Consider the following 24,952-nt stretch of genomic DNA (forward strand, 5'->3'; position numbering starts at 1 on the left):
TGAGGTGAGCGCACAATGCTGAGGCATTATCTAAAAAACATGCCATGATATTAAGAATGATGGTGACGCTGCTCAGGTGGTGCAGCAGTAAAATACGTTAGCACACCAGAGCTGGGATTTCGAATACATCGTATTGAATCGTATCAAATCTCAGCTCTGCCATGCGGCTGGGCTGGGCAACTATATGAACAACGTTTGGCTGTTGTTCATAAAGGGTTAGGGCGCCGGATAGAGACCTCATAACTGATGCAACTACGACCTCTGCTGGCTGGTTGATGGCATCTGCAAAGATTAGAGGAATAATGCTGATCAGGGTGTGGCTCTCCGTGCACAAGGCTGATTTGCATATGAACTCGGCTGGTGCAGATGAAAAAATGCTGTCGGTTACTGCTCACATATCGGAGGGGGCGTGTGTCAGTTCGCTCTCCTCAATCAGGGGCGGGGGTCAGCACCAGTAGAGAGGAAGCATAACGCAACTGGGTAAAAATTGGACGCGCTAAAAATTGGGAGAAAAAGGGAGAAAATGCATAAAAAAGAATATTGGTGACTACTTATTATTATGTAAATTAAGCTTATTCATATAACAGTGAGAAGTCTTGAACTTTAAGGATAGATGGTACAAATACCACTAGGCCAAGGGCACTGGGTGTTAACCCTACTGCTGTCTGCCATTCCTCTGTCTCTCTCTGTTTTTCTGCCTCTTCACATACTCTAAATAGACCACAATATAGACAATATTTTAGTAGGTCTGAGCAGCAGCGTGTTTTCTACTCATACTGTAGACCACACGTAGTCAAACCTTTTTATGTAGAGCCCTGACATTTCTGTACACCCTACAACAACCACCACTATTCCTTAGCAATTTAAAATACAAGCGCACAATATGAGCCCATGCTCAACACAATACATCGTTTATAATTCACAGAGACAGATTATTGCCAGTTTCTATTTACTAGCAGAGTCTCTCCTACCACACAACAGCTACAAGAGAGGTTCCACCACAAAACATAATGCCAGCTACTGCCTCCTTTAATTTACTGCTCATTTAATATAAAACAGATGCAGAATATGCTTAAGAAGGAATTAAGAAGCATTTACTTTATAAAGAGTAGCTATACTCCCACTCAGAAAACAGGATAAATTATGCCACCTTAGACTTTCATGCATGGCTTTGGCATATAGGTTCAAACTTAAGGACAGGGTACTGTCACTTTACTGCTGCGCCAGTCAGTTATCAGGGACTCCATATACATACATATACTGTATATATATATATACAGTATATATATATATATATATACACTGATCAGCCATAACATTAAAACCACCTCCTTGTTTCTACACTCACTGTCCATTTTATCAGCTCCACTTACCATATAGAAGCACTTTGTAGTTCTACAATTACTGACTGTAGTCCATCTGTTTCTCTGTATGCTTTGCTACCCCCCCTTTCATGCTGTTCTTCAATGGTCAGGACTCTCCCAGGACCACTACAGAGAAGGTATTATTTAAGTGGTGGATCATTCTCAGCACTGCAGTGACACTGACATGGTGGTGGTGTGTTAGTGTGTGTTATGCTGGTATGAGTGGATCAGATACAGCAGCGCTGATGGAGTTTTTAAACACCTCACTGTCACTGCTGGACTGAGAATAGTCCACCAACCAAAAATATATCCAGCCAACAGCGCCATGTGGGCAACGTCCTGTGACCAATGATGAAGGTCTAGAAGATGACAAACTCAAACCGCAGCAATAGATGTGCGATCATCTCTGACTTTACATCTACAAGGTGGACCAACTAGGTAGGAGTCAAATAGAGTGGACAGTGAGGGGACACGGTATTTAAGAACTCCAGTAGCGCTGCTGTGTCTGATGAGAATAATCCACCGCCCAAATAATACCTGCTCTGTGGTGGTCCTGACTATTAAAGAACAGCATGAAAAAGCGCTAACAAAGCATGCAGAAAAACAGATAGATTACAGTCAGTAATTGTAGAACTACAAAGTGCTTCTATATGGTAAGTGGAGCTGATAAAATGGACAGTGAGTGTAGAAACAAGGAGGTGGTTTTAATGTTATGGCTGATCGGTGCATAAAGCTTATTTTAGTATATATACACAAGCTGGTTTGGGGTGTTGACAGCAAATGTACAGCAAATATACAGACAATTTCTGGAAGTTTCTGATAGGTGGGTAGGTGTAAATATTCTAGGCAAGTGAGTAGCTTGTAACAGGTGGGGCAGCACCTGTCATGGGTCATTAAATAGCAAGTAGCAGCTACCACATCTGCTCCTGGGCAACACTGTGTTGCAGCTGGTAAGGAGGGTGCCTCACAACAACACGAGTTCTGCAGACTTAGGCTTGCTACACACCTCCAGTTTCTAAAAGTGTGTGTTCCCCTATAAAAACTAATGCCTTGTCCAGGGTGTCCAGGATGTATTCCTGCACTATGATCCTAGCCATGATTAAAATAATAAAATGATTAAATGAACTGTTAATGCGCCGGTAATATGCCTTTTAACTTAATTACTGACTGTAGTCCATCTGTTTCTCTACATACTGTTTTAGCCTGCCCACCCTGTTCTTTAATGGTCAGGACCCCCACAGGGCCACCACAGAGCAGGTATTATTTAGGTGGTGGATCATTCTCAGCACTGCAGTGACACTGACATGGTGGTGGTGTGTTAGTGTGTGTTGTGCTGGTATGAGTGGATCAGACACAGCAGCGCTGCTGAAGTTTTTAAATACCGTGTCCACTCACTGTCCACTATATTAGACAACACACACTAACACACCACCACCATCAGTGTGACTGCAGTGCTAAGAATGACCCACCACCCAAATAATCCCTGCTCTGTGGGGGTCCTGACCATTGGAGAACAGCACGAAAGGGGGCTAACAAAGCATGCAGAGAAACAGATGGACTACAGTCAGTAATTGTAGAACTGCAAAGTGCTTCTATATGGTAAGTGGAGCTCATAAAATGGAGAGTGAGTGTAGAAACAAGGAGGTGGTTTTAATGTTATGGCTGATCGGTGTATACATTGTTAATATATTAAATAATAATAATAATATTATAATAAGAATAAGAAGAAGCATGATTACACACTTGTTTGCTTCAAAAAGTTGGGGCAATTTGGCAATTTTATTTTTAAAGGTGTCCTGAGTTAAACCCAAACAGGAAATACATTTTGGAGTGACACCCAGGGTGGCCAACAGTCTAATTACAAACGATGTGGTTGTATATTTATGGTGTGGTTTGTGTAAATGTGTGTAAAGTCTATGAGTGTGGTCTGTGAGGTCTGTTGCCTGTTTGTGCATTCACAACATAACATTCCCTCTGACGGAATACACCAAGCAGTGACAGTTGTGACTCTACAGGACAACATACCAGACAAACAGGAAGTTTGTTCCTAATGCCGTTAATGCTATAGTGGAAACATAAACTCTGAGATAGCTGCATGGTTCACCACCCACTTTTACAATTTACTAGGCAGAGAGCTTGAATGCAACACCAAGAAAGACAAACTACTGATGCAACTGACCATTTAAAACAGGTATTTATTGCTGCATCTTGCCCTGTGTGTGTGTGTGTGTGTGTGTGTGTGTGTGTGTGTTCCTCAGTGGGGTAAGGTGTCAGGGTCAGTCACGTCTGGACCATAGTAACACAAACTCACTCCAAACACGTCAGCTACATTGATGTAAATACAGATGCTTGCCAAAGAAACGGAAAAGAAGCTGGTCATTAGACCACTCATTCACAGTTCCAGAATGTGGGGGTTCCAGTGGGGTGGGAACGAGTCCATTCATGGGTGTCGAGGTGTAATCTAATGTGACAGCCTCAGAGAAGAACAGTACTCAGTACTGTGTTGCCAGATATGACTGGATGTCAGGCAAAGCCTACTTTGCAAGGAGGATGGACACATAAAACACCCAAATGGGTTCCAAAAAGGTTATTTCAATAACAGGGTAATTTATACATTTATTTATTAAATTTAGTCAGGGTGGCAGTGGGTCAGTGGCAAACAAAAATACTGGACACAAAGGGGAAATAAACCCTAGACAGAGACTATCACAGGGCACCACACACACATACCTAATCACACGAGGGGGCAACAATTAGGGACAGGAGTAGATTAGTGATTAAGGTACTAGACTAGTATCAGAAAATTGCCAGTTCAAGCCCCACCACCACCAAGTTACTCTCAATTGCTCGATTTGTGTTCTGTCATAGTTGTAAGTCGCTTTGGATAAAAGTGTCTACTAAATGCTACAAATGTGCAAAACACTTTTGACCTTGATGTGCCCTTCTAACCCTTCTAATAGTCTATGCATGCATTAATGTATCAGTCAGGCGGCATGGTGGCTAAGTGGGTAGCACTGTCGCCTCACAGTAAGAAGGTCCCGGGTTCGATCCCCAGGCGGGGCGGTCCGGGTCCTTTCTGTGTGGAGTTTGAATGTTGTCCCCGTGTCTGCGTGGGCTCCCTCCGGGAGCTCTGGTTTCCTCCCACAGTCCAAAGACATGCAAGTGAGGTCAACTGGAGATGCTAAATTGCCCTATAGGTGAATGGGTGTGTGGGATAGGCAAGAGCACCCCCCCCCCCGCGACCGTGATTGGATAAGCGGTTAAGACAGTGAGTGAGTGAGTTTATTTATCGGTTCTTTGCATTTGATGCTTGTTTTCCAAAATCCTAATGGGTCCACAAAAAACACTTTTGCACTTTCTTGTAGGAATCTGACTATAAAAATAAATACACAGAAGATTAAATGTTGTGTAAGATTTTATTTGGCTTTTAGTATTCATTGCATTTGCATTTCTTCACCATGTACTCATGCCTATTCAATAAATGTATCACAGACTAAAATATGGCCCTGTCAAATCCAATCAGTTCAAATCCAAATCATGGCAAGAGCTTTTTACCACATTCCAATTGCACCAAAACCCAGAGATATTTATATATTTACATAATCCTTCCGGTGATGGCACTGAATGGCACTGCCGGCTTCTGGAGAAGCTTAAAGAATCTTTGCAAAGAATCGTGTGGGATGAAATTGTGTGGAAATAAGACAAGTGGTTCGAACCGAAAGCCAGAGATAATCAGTCAGGGGTATTAGGGTTTGCCAGGAGCCTACAGAACCATATTTATGCATGTGAGGGTGTGCGCGCCCCCGTGTGAGTCATGACCCATAAACAGTGGCCGGTGCTGTGGGATAAAGCAATACCTTCACACAGTGTCTTTGCGTAGCATCTGTGGAATGATAATCCTCGTATTCCAACCTCTACTGGGGTTTTGCTCAAACATTTGGAAAGGGTTCGGCTCTGACGTCTTTTCCTCAGGCTTTAGGCTAAGCAAGCATACCGTACATGTTCATGCGCTCACTGAGCATAGGAGCGAAAGAGCTGCATAATACAGTGACAAGATCTTCAGAGTAAACATCAAATCATGCTTTTGATGAAAGATTGTTGATCACATAAACAGCAGTTCGAGTGGAAAAAATTTGGTTGTTCTGAAGTTTAGTTACACGCACACAGAGAATAAATGTTTGCAGGCAGTGGATCATGTTCGAACAATCCCAGAATGTATTATTTGGCTTAAGCATGCAGACACTTCATCACGAAGGCTTTACCCAAAAATCTGGAGTGTGTCTGTGGGAATAGGTGCCTGTTCAGCGTTTGTAAGGTCAGACACTAATGTAGGCAGAGAAGGCCTGACTCTGCAGTCCTCTAAAATCTACACTGTGCAATTAATCCCAAAGCTTTTTTAATAAAGTTGAGGTTAGGGCTTGGTGCAGGCCACTGAAGTACAACAACGCCAATGTCTTTATAAAGCTTGCTTTCTGTTGCAAACATATAATTATTCAATATAATTGATTTCATCTACCTAGAAATAAGTGTGGCTGAAACACCTATATGTAGTAATAAGAGGGTGTCCACATACTTTTGGCCATGTATGTATAGTTGTATGCACATGTTTTTTTAAGTAAAAAGAAGTAAACACAACCTCTGCAGCACACTATTTCAAACATTACATTTGAATACGGTTGTGGTAGTTACTTTAAAATCAATTAACTAAAAAAATAGGAAAAATAGACTAATTATGGCATCGGACATCCAACAAGTTAGTACTTTACCCCCTCTCATGGCTGATATTCTTGTTTAATGACTTTTCACCCATTCCTCCTGGCAGACACATCTAGATGTGAGACATTCTTGGGCTCTTTTCGCACTCACAGCAGTTTTTAATCTACTAATTTCTAATGATGTTTAAATCTTTGGCTCGCTTTGCTTTAGTTTCTAACTGACTGTGTCACATTTGCAAATATTTCTCCCATTTACCAGTACAATGTTTCCTGTATCACTGGCTGCCACACAACCCTACGCATAACAAACCCCCCAATTCTTAATATTCGTCAAGATACTCTTTTATCAAACAGTGTTCCATTTTTTGTGGAACTTGAGATTTTGCCCCAACTTCCAAAGTTCCTTTTAACTGCAATTTTTCCCCTCCCAATTTTTTGTCTTCTGCTGCTGAGGGATACCAGATTGCATCCGAGGAGAGCTTGTCGCTGCTCAAGCCTCTTCCGACAAGCGCACAGCCCTCCTCTTCTCGCCCCTGCATTCTGCACAGGTGTCTCTTCCACCAATCAGGGTCCTTACACAGTGCATGAAGATCCCACCCCACACATAGTTCGGTCGAGCAGATACGGTGGTCAATTAGTATCTGTTGCAGGCACTGCCAATTATGCCTGCCAGATAACGCCCAGCCGACCGGTGGCAACGCCGAACTGAGGAGTTCAGAATCTCGGCGCTGGTGTGCTAGCTGAAAATCCCACTGCGCCACCTGGGCGCGTTAACTGCAATTTTTAAATGACATATTATATACTAGAGAAGAAATGATGGGTGACAGCACTTTGGTATCTTTGCATGAATTATTTTTCTTACTTAATAAGAATTAAATAGCCTTATTTTTAGATCTTCACTCAGGGGGTAAAATCAGTACAGTAAATCAGGTTGTTGAGTGACAGCACAAAGTTTAAAGAGGCAGATCATTTATAATGCTCATCATCCGTTAACAATCTACAATGACAATTCTAATTCAATTAAATTCTAGTCAATTAAAGCCTAACAGGTTAATTAAGTGCTCAGACTTCACATCTGCAATGGTGTCCTAACCCCTGCATGTTCCACAATTACTCATGACTTACTTCTATGTAATTTTCTGTGTTACCTGGTACGTGTCCTCTACAGGTGTAGTAGAACTCCCGGCAGTAGTCGAAGCACAGGCGAGGAAGGTCTGGATCGCGGTGTAGAGTCGACTCTTGCTCAGCTGAACGGAACAGCATCTGGGCGTTAGGAGAGCAGCGGGCACATTTAATCTCCTCCAGCAGTCTGGAACACTCCGTGCTATTGCTGGAAATAATCTGAGGAGATCCAGACACACCACAACATCAACCAAATGTTAGTAATCCTATAATATTCTGATAGAGCTTTTGATTTGTTTTTATGGTCTGGTGTGGGTGTAAACAGTGCTGCTCCACAATGTATAAAATCAGTTAACAGTTACAATAAATAGAATTAGATGGAACATGAGTCTGAATATCAGTGGATTATCAACAGCCTGGTTATAAAATGAGTCTTATTGGCTGTGGAAGACGTCTGACCGGCTGTAAAGTGTGTCTGTTTGGCTGTGAGGACAGTTTGATTGGCTGTAAAGGTGTGTCTGGTTAGCAGTAAGCCCCTGGCATTTACGATTGTGAGTCTGAATTGCTCTGAAATTACTCAAATTGAGCTTTAATGGCAACAGAGGAATTGAAATAAGCAGTATTGCTATTGTGAGTCTGACTTTGGAGTGAGTCTCGCTGGCTTTGTTTAGGAGCCCAACATTGGCAATATCATTAAACCAATAATATTCTAAGCAGTAGTCCAGTATGTTAATCACTAAACTACAACTGTTTTAGGGGTCATATAAAGCAAATCAGATTCTCTTAAAGCCACTGACACACCAGACTCAGTCCACTGATGGACTGCTGCTTTCACATCATCATCACAGGAAAATCTTCTTCCCCTTAAAGCTTCTTTGAGCGTTCAAAAAGGTGGAAATCAGATGGCGCTTAGACACAACCTTGTAATGTCCCATGTGCAGAATGTACGACCAGATTTTGATTGTGAGAATTATCATCTACAGCAGTAAATAAGTAAATTGGCTACTAATCTTTGGAAAGAATATGATTTGTTTAAAATGGGTTACAGTGCCAGGCCTTTGTGATTCAACTTTGTGGATATGTGTACCTGGATTATTGAGCATGCATCAACAGAGTACCAGATTTTGTTAGGCTTTGGACTGATTCTGACTGGTTTTATGGTGTCTGATTTGCTTTATATGAACCCTATTAAATTTTAAATAAAGCCAAACTGATATAGGACAGGCACTGTCGCCTCACAGCAAGAAGGTCCTGGGTTAAATCCCCAGGCAGGGCGGTCCGGGTCCTTTCAGTGCAGAGTTTGCATGTTCTCCCCGTGTCTGCGTGGGTTTCCTCCGGGAGCTCCAGTTTCCTCCCACAGTCCAAAAACATGAAGGTTAATTGGAGACACTGAATTGCCCTATAGGAGAATGGGTGTGTGTATGTGTGTGTGTGCGTCTGCCCTGCGATGGACTGCCGTCCCGTCCAGGGTTTTACTGTATGCCTTGGGCCCATTGAAAAGTCCCCCTGGAATCCTAATTGGATAAGCGGATAAGAAGATGAATGAATGAATGATATAGAACAGTTGTAGCTTACTGATTAACGTACTGGACTAGTGCTCAGGATATAATTGTTTTAATGATATTGCCAATGTTGGTTCCCTGAGCAAGGCCCTTAACCCTCAATTGCTTGCATCGTATCGTGCACAGTTTTGATAAAATGGTCTGATGCATTCCAGCCACCCCAGGACATTTTAGGTGAGATTCCAAGCCATAGGGAGTGAAAGTGTTTCGTTCCAGAGGAACTTTAATCTGCGTAGGGAGTTGTGAGTAACGGTTTATCACTACGCAGGAAGTAGACAGTAAATTTTACCCATCAATCATTGTGTGTCTTGCAGGTTAAGACAGCTGCCGCATTATTTTAGCAAAGATTAATGAAACGTTAGTTTAATAGCTCTTACAGATATGAATAAACTCTGACATAATCCCGCTTGTATCATTTGCTGATAGTGAGATGCACGAGATGCAGCGGGGAGTATGGATTATTATTAATTTATTTTATCATTATGAGCATTACAACATATTAAACATGACACAAGAATGTTGTATGTCTATAAAATCACATCAATTCAAACTCCGATCAGCCATAACATTAACATAACATAACATTCCTTGTTTCTACACTCACTGTCCATTTTATCAGCTCCACTTACCATATAGAGGCACTTTGTAGTTCTACAATTACTGACTGTAGTCCATCTGTTACTCTACATACTTTTTTAGCCTGCTTTCATGCTGTTCTTCAATGGTCAGGACTCTCCCAGGACCACCACAGACCAGGTATTGTTTAGGTGGTGGGTCATTCTCAGCACTGCGGTGACACTGACATGGTGGTGGTGTGTTAGTGTGTGTTGTGCTGGTATGAGTGGATAAGACACAGCAGCGCTGATTGAGTTTTTAAACACCTCACTGTCACTGCTGGACTGAGAATAGTCCACCAACCAAAAATATCCAGCCAACAGCGCCCCGCTGATGAAGATTTCAAAGATGACCAACTTAAACAGCAGCAATAGATGAGCAATCATCTCTGACTTTACATCTACAAGGTGGACCAACTAGATAGGAGTGTCTAATAGAGTGGACAGTGAGTGGACACGACACTTAAAAACTCCAGCAGTGCTGCTGTGTCTGATCCACTCATACCAGCACAACCCACACTAACACACCACCACCATGTCAGTGTCACTGCAGTGCTGAGAATGATCCACCACCTAAATAATACCTGCTCTGTAGTGGTCCTGTGGGGGTCCTGACCATTGAAGAACAGCATGAAAGGGGGCTAACAAAGCATGCAGAGAAACCGATGGACTCCAGTCAGTAATTGTAGAACTACAGAAAGCTTCGTTATGGTAAGTGGAGCTGATAAAATGGACAGTGAGTGTAGAAACACCCACAGGTAACACTGTGGTATGGAATGAGGCATTGTTTGCTTTGAAGTGAGTCTTATCGCTATTGTGTGAGTGATTAACTCGGTGAGTCTCATTTTCTAAAAAGTTATCTTAATATTGTCTATCTGACTGATTTGAGTGTTGGTCATTTTGGTATCGGATTCATTTTCAAGGTAATTGGTTTGTTTCTGATCAACTGTAGTTCTGTTTTATTAGCCATGGAGTGAGCAAGTCTGGGTCACATCATTGTAAAATAAAAATCAGATCATTTTTACCATATTTACATCCACAAAATGTTCCTTAAATTTACCTTAAAAACAAGGCAGTAGTGACTAGGTGCATGATGTAGATATTTATGGCTTACTCCAAAAAGTTTATTCTCTTACAGATTTGTTTGTACAAACTCTCAAACGCTTAATCTAAATTGCACCCCACATGCTGCCCATGTGCCGTGCCAAGAAACAAACTAAGCGAAGCAAAACGGAGAAAAAAAACCGAGGGCATTCGAAACCTTCCTTTAAGTCAGCAAACAAATGCAAACAAACAGACCGGGCCCGAGAAAATTAGCAGGCTTATTTACGTAACTAATTATCTGTAATAAAACAACAGTGTAATGGGCCTCCACTCCGCAGGCGTGCGCCTGTGGCCCAGCAGCAGCCGCCTGGTACTATTCGCCGACTCTGTGTGAGGTCCGTGTGTAAACACTAATTTATAGATAGACAGGCACATCATTCCACTGCTGGTATCAACAAATTAGCAGTCTGTCCAAGTCAATTAAAGCTGTGGCCTGCCCGCAGCCTCCTCAACAGGAACCTACAACCACAAAAGTTAGGGTTTGGCCTTATAATTGAGTTATTTGGAAGGGTCTCATTTGAACCAAATGAGGACTGAAAGTATTATGATAGGTCTGCGGCTACAGAACTACAGGGTCGAGGTGTGATTCTGTAATGTGTAATGAAACACCATTATAAATCCTTTCTAATTGCAACAAAACTAGTGGAAATGAGGGATAAACTGATGTAATGGTACAGAAATTACAGGACACAAGGGAAGCTGAAACCGTTTACAGTACGTCATCGAGCGTTCTGTTTTATTCTGTGACTGTTTGCAACATATACCCTCATGTCCAAAAATAAACTTAAAAATAAAATGCTGGGTCATAAAGATACACTGCAAAATAATTTAAAAAACCCTCCCAATTATTGCATTCATGTGATTAAGCCATACTCATTGCTAACAGACATAAAACCAAGGATTTGCTAGACAGATACTGAAACAACCTGTATGTATAACCTATTTGTATCCACAGTACCAGAATAAATCAGACTGTCTCTTTTTACCTGACAAATATGAGCATGATTGTGAAAATTAATTTTTAATACATTTTTTTCCTCTTTTTCTGCCATGCAGGAAAAATACACATTAGACTTATGAATGAACCCAAATGTAAAAAAGCTTTGCCATATAAACTATATGTTTCAATTATTTATTTAAAAATAGAGAAAACATCATTAAGTTTTCAAAGACTGGCATGACACTCGACCGCAACGACTGTATGTAAACATTTGACTACAAGTGTAGAATCCCCAACATATGTGTACTGCCTGTGCCAAGCATATCAAGCCCCTCTCCAGTCCCAGTTTGGCGCTTCTGGTTGGTTCCCCAGCTCTGCGAGTACCCGTTCTCTCGCTCTAAATTGCCCATTGATGTAGGGAGCTGTGGATGGCACATGGTGCATGGAGAGGAGCATTTTTGTGCTCTCAAGCATGCCCTGTGCCCATATGCTGCTGGGATGGGTTCCAGACATGCCATCACCCGTACCACACACAAGACCACCTTTGTTTTTTATGTCGGGAAATAAAAAAACACTATTTGTGCTCCTAAAACCCCAAACCAGTTTCTAATAGTGGGGAAAACCATCAAAGTCATGCAGATCTCAACCTTTCTCAGTCATGCGTCACACTTGACAAACTGAAGCTTGAATATGTCACATGTACGCACTAGCTTCCATTACTCAACGAGAAATGCGGCCAATTCATACAACCAGGTTTACGCTAATAGTGGTGTTATAAAAGGCGCTTCAGTCGAGCGTTTTACAAACCTGTTCCAATCCTTTCATTGATCCCACTGGATTTTAAAATGTCAAAACACCCTCAGAAAACAGAAGGTAAACGCTACCTTTAAGCTATAAAAGGCTTGGGGGTAGCTTTAAGAGTCTATCTTCTGACCTTAGTACCTTTATGTACCTTAAACGGTTATTTAAAGAAAGAATAAAAACACTATTACGCCAAACATCAGTTTAAGCATCTGGGGTCTATTACAGCCCATTATGTAGAATAAAAAACAAAAAACAAAAATAAACAAACATGATTAATCTCTGGTATTTAGTCCACATAATGTCACTCCTACTGCTTTTATAGAGCAACTGACGACAAGATTTAAACCAAATCATTTTGGCTTTTTATTGTTTTTCCCCCATTATTTTCCCAATCTAGCTGTTTTTCTCTGCAACTTGCACCATCCCGTTCTGGCCTCTACATGTGTATTTACATTTACATTTTCTGCATTTAGCAGATGCTTTTTATCCAAAGCGACTTACAATTATAACTGAACACAATTTTGAGCAATTGAGGTCTAAGGGTCGTGCTCAGGGGCCCAGCAGTGGCAACTTGGCTGTGGTGGGGCTTGAACTGGCAACCTTCTGATTACTATCACTGCCCATGTGTATAGTAGTAGCCGGTCACTTTTTATTCCCTGCTCAGAGGTGAGGCTTCATGTAGAGTGTTATCGTGCATGGGCAGTCACAAAAGTCTCAATGTGAAGCTCTGCTCAAATCAGCATCTAAGCCGGTTGTGGAGACAGCATACCGGGAGACAAGAGAAACCCCGCCCGACCTTCCCACCCTCAAACACGGCCTACTGTTTCGGTTTGGTTGATCGGCCAGGTAAGATCAGTTGTGCTTCTGATCTTAGTGCCTCTTAAGATCGATAAACCAAATCGTAAGTTGTGATCTGACCAATCAGGCAGAGGTTTCATATCTTGATTTTTAATTACCTGGGATCAGCAGGCCACAAATCAGCTGTAACACATTTACGTTGTTTCATGACATGACAAGTGTAAAATGTTTAGCTTTAGTACAAATCAGCAGCGTGAGCTTTAGATTTGATTCCTTGTTTGCCCACAGTACCAGAATGAATCAGACTAAATGTTTCTTTTTACCCGACAAATATGAATGTTTAAATAAACTTAGTATATTAAGCAACATAATACGTTTATTGAAATAAATGTTTACAAAATGCAAAAAGAAATATTTGTATATAACAGAATTCTGGAATCTAAGTTAGATATTTTTATCCTTTCTTTTAAATATTAGATCTTAAATGTTAGATTTTAAATGTGTAATCTGAGCTTTGTTTCTAATCGAGACGTAATCTTCCACATGCAGAAGGTACAACCAGATTTTGATAGTGACAGATAAAGTAGTGTAATAGCAAAACGGCTATTAATTTGTTTTTATTTAACAGATTTCAAAGCAAGAAGGTCCTGGGTTCAATCCCCAGACGGGGCGGTCCGGGTCCTTTCTGTGTGGAGTTTGCATGTTCTCCCTGTGTCGGCGTGGGTTTCCTCCGGTAGCTCTGGTTTTCTTCCCACAGTCCAAAAACATGCAGTCAGGTTAATTGGAGACACTGAATTGCCCTATAGGAGAATGGGTGTGTGTGTATGTGTGTCTGCCCTGCGGTGGACTGGCGCCCAGTCCAGGGTGTTACTGTGTGCCTTGCGCCCATTGAAATGCTGGGATAGGCTCCAGCACCCCCCTAATTGAATAAGATCATTCTGTTAAATCAAGATTGGGAATGGACATCAGTGAATAGTGCTTAGTCTGCAACTTGCACCAGTTAAGCAATGGGTTTGTTCAAAACTTCTAGATAGATAGATGGATGGATGGATGGATGCATAGATAGATAGATCGATAGATGGATGGATGAATGGATGGATGCATAGATAGATGGGTGGATAGATGTTGAATGGATGGATGGATAAATGCATAGATAGATAATACGTTTATACAATACATACAAGATTTACATAAGATAAAGTATCTAAGATGTAGGAAAATGATATAGTTGAAATATATTATGGCTATTGTACTAGTTTATACCTGTAATAGATTTAATTGAGCCCATATTAATTTGTTTAATATAAAAATCGTGAGCAGAAGATTAAATGTAACTGTAGATCGACACTTTATTACTTATGCACTCAACAGTTTAAAAAAATGCACCAAAAATTGATAAATAAAAAATAAAAAAAAATTTCACCATATCAAGCTGAACACATTTGACTTTAAAAAAACAGTAGTTATTGGTGAATCTGTGCTATCACTAAGGTTTCCTTCAAATCGAGTTTAGCCATGATTGACCAATGTGATACGTGGCAGCTACCAGAGTTACTTATTAAGATCCCCACAATTCCCATTGTCGGTGAGATTACCAGAGCAAACACATAAACACACAAAGACACACTTGAAAACAATTGCTTGTCATTCACCCTCGGACAATAGGGGCCGACGAAGCCTCACAAGGCCACACGGTAAGGGGCAGCCAGAAGGCCAAGGAGTCACATTACGTCATGCCATGCATGGGTAACCATGAGCGTGTATGAGTGTAAGTTCCTGGTGGAAGCATCAGGACGATGCAAAGAACGGACTCATCTGTGGCATCCGAAAGTAACCTGGACGCAGCTTGGTTCTTTGTTTCTATAAAGTATCAGCTCGACTTGGCTTTGCCAGGTTGGTGGGTGTTTAACAGCTTAAGACAAACACTTTGGCCCCTGTGGGGGAAAGGTGTAAGTTTGCGAGGGGGTGGGGAGGAAGGGCAAACGCTCTCCAGAGCACTCGGGAGAGTGATGTTCTCCAGCTCCAGCCATTAGCGAAACTAACAAACACAATGGTGTTGTTGTTATTCTTTTGCCATGGGCTCAAAAGGCTCCGTGTGTGGGCAGTGTAGCGGGGAGGAGGAGATGTCCACTCCCTGGTTTTGTTCCATTCAGAGCCGCTCTTATTTGCATGAATTGAGCAAATGAAATGATGCAATATGGCTTTTTTAAACCAAAGTGCGATGCCACCCAGCCACATGAGTTGGTCGATGGAGGCAGTTTACATGAGAAAGGGGGCACCTTTCAGCTGTGAATTTGCTATAGAAGTTTTTATTTGTACCATGGTTGAATTTAAGCACTGCTAATGGGACCCAATGTCCCGAGGGATAAAAAGTGGCAATTAGACGCATACAGCTGCATGTAAATGGTTTAAGCAGGATTTTTTTCAGGTGATAGCAGGCGAATGCAGATAAACTCAAGACGCACTAAATTACATTACGTTATACAAACGAGCCTGCATGGAAGAGTCACAAATAAAGAAATCCCTACAAAAAATGCCACTTGAATGACTGGCAGAAAAGTCCTTGGATCTAACGAGACTGATTCAGGTGTGCTTGGATGGTGCAGCTCTAAATTGTACTGCTGGGATCTTGGATTCAAATCCCCAGCTGTGCTATCGGCCGGTTGGGCGTCTACATACAGACATGATTGTGTATGTCACGGAGTGGCGAAAGTCCTGCGATGAGTCTGGGGTGTGTTACTGCATTGAGCCCAGTGATTCTGGTGAAACAGGATCGCGACCATGACCAGGATAAAGCAGTGGTAAAACATGGAAGTGAACCGAGGGACTCTGGTTTCCTCCCAAGTAAAACTCTACACTGAACCTATGTGTGGTTAAGTAAATGAATGTAAGTGTCCGTCATGCTGTGACAGATTGATAGATGTGCCATCAAGGATGTTTTCCTCCCTTGCACCCATTGCTTCAGAACAGCGGCACCCAAAGCGATCCTGACCAGAATTAAGCTAATCATAAAAGTGAATAAATACGTGATTTTTTAAATTCAGCAGAGAAAACAATGTCCATTTAATGCTGCAAGTTACCATTAAAATGTCACATTTTTAAACTCTGCACATGTGCATTAGCAAGCACAACAAGCAGCAGCATTAGCACCAGTCACTCAGGGACAATGTAAAGGAAAATCCAGCTTCTGTATGTTTCTCAGAGGTGGGTGAAAACCAGAGGACCCAGATGAAATCCATACAGACACTATGAGAACATGTAAAACTCTGCACAGACAGCAAACAGGCACAAGGATGGTACCCAGGTCCTCAGCACCACCGCACTGCCCCACACGTTCTTTATGTTCCACACAATCTATAATAACTGACCATGCATCTGAAAATACCTGCAAACTAAACAGCTCAGATCCTGGTCCACCAACACGTCTCTGGGGTGGTACCCTGAAAGGTATACCTGACCTTAGTTAATGTGGTGTGTCAAAGCTGTAAAATCACTGATCTGTGTCCGATCTGGAACATTCCACAATGCTAAAGAACAAATAATTGCTTATGAATTTGCACAGGAGCGTACCAGGGTTTTAGCGTTTTACACCGTTAGAATGGTCGTTACTGGCTTGGTTAAAATAAAAGTACAGACCATCTGACCCGAGTGTGTGTTTTATTTTATATAGCCAGAATGTAAACATGCCACCCTGTTAGGGAAAAGTAACTGCTCATAAGTTTATTAAAATAATAATAATAATAATCAGGGTTATAGGAGGTATAAGGTACAAAGTGGGTGTATGGAAGGATTACTGAAATAAAAAATCTTGTAACAATTATAAAGGGACATTGAAAAATAAGGAATTGAGAAACATGAACGTGGAGCATAAGAAACACAAGGAGCATAGAGTTAAGAACACGGAGAACATAAAAACACAAGAATATGAGGAACACAAGGAGAACAAAAACATGACAAATATAAAGCACATTAGAAAGATGAGCAACATGAACATGAAGAACATTAAACATTGGGGACATGAGGAAAATTGGAATCATAGAGAACATAGACAAGATGAGATGAGCAGCATTGGTAACATGAGAAACATGAACAAAGGGAACATGAGGAACATTGCTGAGGAACATGCAAAACAAATCATAAACTGCATAAGGTGCATGAAGAACTTAGCATAGGCAATGTGGAGAACATAAGACATGATAACATAACGTTTTTATGTGGAGAACATAAAAACGTTCTTTATAATTGCACAATTTTGCAAGTTTTATTCGTAACAAAAACAACAAATTTAGTTGGAATTCACAGATATTAAAACTGCCTTATGCCTTTGGCACTATTTAAATTGTCATACAGCATGATTTTAGCACTCTGTTGGACTATAAGCCATACAGAACATAAAGAACACAAGTTACAAAAGCAACAGGAGCAACACGAAAAACTTAGGAACATAAGGGCCATTAGAAAGATGAGAACAAGAACATAAGGTGTTTGTAGCAAATGTTACACCGCAGAACATGAGCAAGGTTTGGAATGTGAAGACCATTAAACATACAGAACATTAGGTAGTATAAAGGTATGTAAAGAACATGAAACTTGGAGTAAAGAACATATAAAGTGGAGTGAAGAACATATGAAGCACCATAAGGAGAGCCATAAAATGACAAACTGACAAAAACAAGGAACATAAAAACATAATGAATGTAAGGAATGGGCAACATGCTGAATATGATTAATGAGGAACAAGAGGAACATGAGATCATAGAATATAGGGACCATGTGGATCATTAATGAACATGATAAATGGGGAATAAGAAGAACATGAGCACCTGTGATGTTTGTTGTTCATGTGTACCAGCGGTTGCCAATGGGGTGTAGAAACAAATGAGGAAGAAATAAGGAACATGAACTAGGAATATTATATGGAAACTTGGGATGTATGTTGCTTATGAATGTAAGAGGGCTCACATAAGGAACATTATGTTTGATGCGCATACATTCGAGAAGGTAACTGTTTATTCATATGGAGCACTAACTTTGAGGAACACTAAGCATATAGAATGAGTAAAGAGATGTTTCTAGAGAATGCATGGTTCTTCTTAAGGAACTTGAGAAGTTTTAGGAACGCTAAGAGTAGCACATGTAGGCTATCTCAGCTGGTTATCGTGGTTTTTTTGCGAACATAAGGAACATGAACATATGATGAGCAGATGATGTTTGTAGCACGTGTATCTGAGAGGGGTATCGTGTTTCCACAAGTAACTTAAGTAATATGAAAACAAGAAATACGAACAGGGTATGATGAGGTATGACGTGAAGTTTGAAGCATGTGAGGAGGCTACCGTGTTTTCTTATGGAATATAAGTGTGAGGAACTTGAAGAACATATGATGATGTTTAAAGCACGTGTAAAACAGAGAGTTATCATGATAACTCATGCATAAATAACACGAGGAATATATAAGGAAAGAAGATACGAGAAGATACGAGTGATGTTTTTTAAGGAACATAAGTGTGAGGAACTTGAGGAACACATGATGTTTAAAGCACGTGTAAATGAGAGTTATCATGATAACTCATGCATAAATAACACGAGGAATATATAGAACACGAAGAAGATAGGAGTGATGTTTGTGAGGAGGCTACCGTGTTTTCTTATGGAATACAAGTGTGAGGAACTTGAGGAACACATGATGATGTTTAAAGCACGTGTAAATCAGAGAGTTATCATGTTTGCATGAATAACAAGAGGAATATAAAGAACATAAGGAAGACAGGAGTGATGTTTGTGAGGGGGGTTACCGTGGGCTCTGTTCGGTGCGGGACTCGGCGTGTCAGGCAGCAGGAGACTCGTGGATAAAGCGCAGAACAAACATCTCCACCAGCGGTCACTTTGCGCTCCTTCTTCTTCAGGCGCCTCGGTAAACTTCCGTCGTAGCATCTCCTCCGACGCGGACTCAGATCGCTCTTTTCACCCCACTTTGCGTCTGCACATTCCCACAGATCCGCTGCCGCGACCAACAGCACCAGCACCAGCTTCAGATGCCTCATGGCAGAGATAAATATTCACACCAGCACGATCAACAAGTTTCTCAGCCTTTCTCAGGGTCTCCTTCTCTCCTTGCGGGTTCACCAAAGTTGCACCAACGCAAAACTAAGCGCAACGAATTTCCGATCAACGCACGATAATAAATTACAAGTGCAGATCTGGATTTGGAATTTGGCACCTCACACGAAAACCGTTTTCTTTCATAATGTAGTGTATGTAAAAAAAATAATACAACTGGATTAAATATAGAAAATCAAACGAAAGAGAACAGATCAGAAGTTAGAGCAGATCGGATCCCCTCGGATGGTAAAGTTAAATCCCAAAGTCGCGCTAAGTTCAGCGCCGTATCTGTGCTGCGATTCCTCCTGCGCGTTCACGTGTTTCTCTCGCTCAGACTCGCTCTTCTTTTTAACCAGCGCGCTAGAAGCGGCCCGGATGACGTGCTTCTGCGTGAACGCGCATCAGGCGGGTTCACGACAAGAGACGCACTTAGACCACCTGTAAGCACAACGAGGCGCGTCTCCAATAAACCGAAATGTTACTGAAAGATAACTACACGAACAGCATGTGATAAAACGTTTAGTACTTTCACAGAGTCATAATTCCATCACAAACGTACATATTTAATAATTAAGTTTTGGATTTAAATATTTAAGATTTTTATTTAAACATGTAGTATTTAAGTATTTAATAATGAAGTATTTTTCAGTAAAAACAGTATTTTATAATGACAAGACATGGTTCAAACAAAACATATCCTATATAAAGTAAAAATCGGTTACTGCTGAAGTCAAACGGTTACTTATACGTTTCATCCACAAGGTTTATGTCTACCACGTTATTTTTTTTATTATTATTATTTATGCAACTGCTGTTTTTTTGATAAAATAATATTCGAATATTTTATGAAAATTTTAATCGAATGCTATATTCTATATTGTTGGTTCATACTGTTATACTGTTTCCAGTAAATATACTAGGTCAGAAATATATATACAGCAACCTTAATTATTATAGATGAATAAATGGTCAGATATAATCCAAGAACCGCCCAAAATTAGGTTTATTAAAAACAAAAGCTAACACTTTTTCCACAGTCAAGAAAGAGGCAGGCATGCAAAAAGGACTCTGGAATCTCTTGTGTGCTTACCCATAAAGAACTATTGCTTCTCTTTAAAGTGTAATTTTTTTTAATGAAACCAGCATTGGGTATCTCTTTGTTTCTAAAATAAATAACTATGTCTCTTATCCACTGACCAAAAAGAGAAAGGGCAGAGCTTTGCTGCAATAAAATTAGATGTATTACTAACATAAATACATATTCTATAACTTCAGATTGTGCACTGGATACAGATCAGACAAAGCAAGAAGTGGCGTTCTATATAAATACTAGTGATGTAAAAAAAAAATCTATCAAATTATGGAAATGGAGAAAAGAAAATGAGCTTATCGATCACAGTTAGGGTTAATGTCAGGGGAAGATCCAGGCAAGTTAATACTGATGAATCTATAAGATCCACTCCAAAATCATGTGGAATAAAAGATTGATATTTGGGTGGTGGACATTTATCAGCACTGCAATAAGAACACATACACCATTAACACTTATTACAGGTGTACAATTAGAAATTTTAACCTTCCTCTAGTGCTTATTATTTTTTGGAGCACTATTATTCTTTTATTATTGACCTTGAGTTGTTTAAAAATCCTCAAAACACTGCTGTACCTGCCACAGCTTTGTGAAAGCCACATAAAATATAATTGAGCCACTGAACACATGAGCCAACCAGCATTTATTCTCTCCTAACATCAACACCTATTCTCTTTTTTAAATATGGTCAGTATAGATTACCATTTGGGATATAAAACACTAGATGAGTTACTTCCATGTTTTTATCCATGCTTTTATCAGGTTGTGATCTATGTAAAGAAAAAATATTTGAAGTATTTTTTCTATAAATATGATACTTAATCTAAAGTAAGTCACTAATAAACCTTGTGTAACTTAAATTTTATATTGTTTTTTGTATTTTGTAAACACCTGGCAACTTTTGCAAGAACAAAAGATTAGGTGGGATGAGTCTAACTGGGGGTGTCCCAATCCTGCACAGTTTAGTAGATCTCTGCTCTAACACACCCATTGAAACCCCATGAAAGGCTTAGTGTAAAATGTAGGGTTTGGAACACTTTAAGCATGTGTAAGTGTGTGTCAGGGTGTGCGTTACAGCAGTGTTTCTACATCCAGGTTCCTATGCACTGCACATGTCAGTATTTCTTAGTTAAAATGTGTCAGTCAGCATTCAGTAAGCTTCTCACTGAGTCAGATTTCTAGAGAGAACGAAGTTAAAAGTTAAAAGGCTTAGTGTGAAATGGATGGTTTGGAGAACTTGTTGTTGTGTTGGCTCATTTTTAATGTTCAGCACACACTGCACATTTTAGTATTTTAGTGTTTAGTGTGAAGTTTAGTGTGAAACAAAGTTAAAACATGTTTTAAACATGTTAACCTCCCCTGTGGTCATTTTTTTTACACATTTATATTTAGAATTAGCTTTCATGTCTTTTCTCACCAGGTTTTTGCATATGCTCACATATAAAACTGAATTAATTCCAGCGCTTTCACAGTAATATGAGATTTTGCACACCAGCTTAAGGCACAAATGAAGATTAAACATAAAATCCTTAGGAATAAAACTAAAACTAAAAGCTTTAAAAATTCAAGCCAAATTTAAATTTGTCAAATGTCAGGAAACATGTTTGCTCTAAAACTCTTGCCACTGTTGGCCTTGGCCTGCTCAGGAGTTGCTGCTTCTGGAATCTGTAAAGTTTCTTCGTGACAACGTTCAATCAAAAACTACTGATAAATGTATAACATGGACCACCTTAAATTGTGTATAGAGCAGATTGAGCAGGAGTGAATCCTAGTACACACATCCTTCTAAAAATCCTCTAAAAATCCCTCAGCAAAATTGACCTCTGGATATATATATGTGAAATTAGACCTGAATTCAACTGAAAAACATTTTAACTTTCTCAGGTGATAAAAACTTCTTTATATCTGCAATGCTAGCTATTTTTATATTATAAAATACCTTATTATTGTGCTGCTATAAATAAATAATTGGAGACCACTGCCATAAATATTGACATACAAGACAAGCTTATACGTAGATTATTTTTTAATAGTTTGGGTAAATGTAAATGCATCTAAAACATGCACTATGAGCCCAACTTCTATACTGTCCAGACCCTGACATTTATGGTTGTTACTCAGTGGGTGCTGTCATTCACATTTTATCAGTCATAATAATAACAATGAGTAAATAATAATATTTATAATGATAATAATAATATTACTAATAGTATTTATACATATCCTACGTATACTACATGATGTACTCACATGTAGAATATATATGTAGCTGTACTCATATGTTACTACCCATCTCAGCTGATATACAACTTCATCAGAGACAAAAACTATTATAGGGAAATAAAGTATACTGCCAAAATATGTGTGCACACCTCACTTAATCATTGAGTTCAGGTATTTTAGTCATATGCTTTGATTACTGTATAAATTAAAACAATTATAATAAACAGATTATATCATACAATTTGTGACATCAGGAAGGACCTTTTTTGATTCATCATGACTGTGTTCTTGTGCACAAAGCAAGGTTTATAAAAGCTGGTTTGATATGTTTGGTATGAGGGAACTTAAAGTGGCCTGCACTGACGTCATCTGCATTCAACACCTTTGGGATGAATCTATCTATCTATCTATCTATCTATCTATCTATCTATCTATCTATCTATCTATCTATCTATCTATCTATCTATCTATCTATCTATCTATCTATCTATCTATCTATCCATCTATCCATCCATCCATCCATCCATCCATCCATCCATCCATCCATCCATCCATCCATCCATCCATCCACCCACCCACCCATCCATCCATCCATCCATCCATCCATCCATCCATCCATAAAGAACATCCATCCTTTCATTAAGAAATTTTTTTAACTCAATGCTAAATAGAAAAGCTTTGATTCTTAGTAAGTGCACAGATACAGACATCAATGTGACATTTAGCCTCTACATTGTTTTATTGTGTTTTGGGGCATTCTCGACAGTTGTGTTTACTGCATTCTCAGTAAAACATTCTCTTGCTGATTTAAATGTTGCCACCAGTCCTGCAGCATCTCCAGAGAAATGAGATAATGGAATCTCCCCCCTAACTTTTGTTGTTCATTAAATGTGAACAAACATTTTTCCAGGGCTAATCAGGAGGCTGTAGTGGGACGGTCTTCGCTGATTAAAACATGCTTTGCCATTACACAAGTAGCGATGTTAGAATTCCAGCTATTTCTGTTCTTTAGAAGGCTTCTGATAAGACAGAGCCAAATGCAGCACAGTCTTGGTTTCTTCTCATCTTCAGAGAGATCTACAGATTGTCAGTCTATAGGGGAATGTCAATAAAGAAAATATACATAAACAGTAACAGACCTCAGATCAGCTTTATTATCACACCTAATCTACCTTGGGTGGCTAATTGTAACCAGATATAAAGGGATGCAGTAGTCTAAACTGGTTGATGAAAAATGAGTATCTGTAAACTCAAACTTTAAGTGCAGCCTTACTTTAATTTCAGATAGAAATTACTTTATTGGATATAAGTGACCCCAAAAATTGATATACTAAATATACTGGAACCAGTTGCAGAGACAGTGGGTAAAAGAGAAGGAGGGAAAAGTTGAACTGGGGCACGTAGCATGTCGGATCAGGCTGACACTTTTTTTGGGAGATTTATGTTTAAGAAAATATTTACATCCACGGCTCATTGGAGGGTTTTTCATACAAACAGCTCAACATTATATTTTGCATTAGAACCCAAAAATCACCGATCAGCCATAACATTAAAACCACATCCTTGTTTCTACACTCACTGTCCATTTTATCAGCTCCACTTACCATATAGAAGCACTTTGTAGTTCTACAATTACTGACTGTAGTCCATTTATTTCTCTACATACCTTTTTAGCCTGCTTTCACCCTGTTCTTCAATGGCCAGGACCCCCATCACAGAGCAGTTATTATTTAGGTGGTTGATCATTCTCAGAATTGCAGTGACACTGACATGGTGGTGGTGTGTTGGTGTGTGTTCTGCTGGTATGAGTGGATAAGACACAGCAATGCTGCTGGAGTTTTTAAACACCTCACTGTCACTGCTGGACTGAGAATAGTCCACCAACCAAAAATATCCAGCCAACAGCGCCCGTGGGCAGCGTCCTGTGACCACTGATGAAGGTCTAGAAGATGAGCAACTCAAACAGCAACAATAGATGAGCGATCGTCTCTGACTTTACATCTACAAGGTGGACCAACCAGGTAGGAGTGTCTAATAGAGTGGACAGAATGGTGGATGGTATTTAATAACTCCATCAGCATTGCTGTGTCTGATCCACTCATACCAGCACAACACACACTAACACATCACCACCATGTCAGTGTCACTGCAGTGCTGATAAAATGGACAGTGAGTGTAGAAACAAAGAGGTGGTTTTAATGTTATGGCTGATCAGTTTAAATTATATGGCCAAAAGTATTTGGGCACCTGACCATTGTCGGACATCCCATTTTAAAAACAAACTGTATTAAAATAGAGTGACCTCTATGTGATAATTCCTGCTCTAACAACAGCCACTCTTCTTAGAAGGCTACTCACAAGACTTTGAAGTCTGTCTGTAGGAATGTGTGCTCATTCAGACAAAAGAGAATTAGTATAGCTGGCCACTGATGTTGGTCAGGTATGGGAACCTCACTGCTGGTTGTGGTAGAAACATGTGTGAGGCAGCTGTTGATAGAATAAAGATCAGAGTGT

At 40.0% G+C, this 24,952-nt stretch overlaps 1 protein-coding gene across 1 annotated transcript in view; it reads right to left on the minus strand.

Annotated features, from left to right (window-relative positions):
* hhip (hedgehog interacting protein) overlaps positions 1-19,067 on the minus strand; it is a 72,533-nt gene extending 53,466 nt beyond the window's left edge. The window contains exons 1-2 of the mRNA XM_062995280.1: positions 18,819-19,067; positions 7,228-7,420 (exon numbers count right to left, since the gene is read on the minus strand). Of these exons, the coding sequence (XP_062851350.1) occupies positions 7,228-7,420; positions 18,819-19,067 (442 nt within the window). The remainder of the gene's footprint in view (positions 1-7,227; positions 7,421-18,818) is intronic.
* Between the last annotated feature and the right edge of the window lie 5,885 nt (positions 19,068-24,952).

Source organism: Trichomycterus rosablanca, chromosome 5 (assembly GCF_030014385.1).
Source record: "Trichomycterus rosablanca isolate fTriRos1 chromosome 5, fTriRos1.hap1, whole genome shotgun sequence".
In the NCBI taxonomy this organism is placed as follows: Eukaryota; Metazoa; Chordata; class Actinopteri; order Siluriformes; family Trichomycteridae; genus Trichomycterus; species Trichomycterus rosablanca.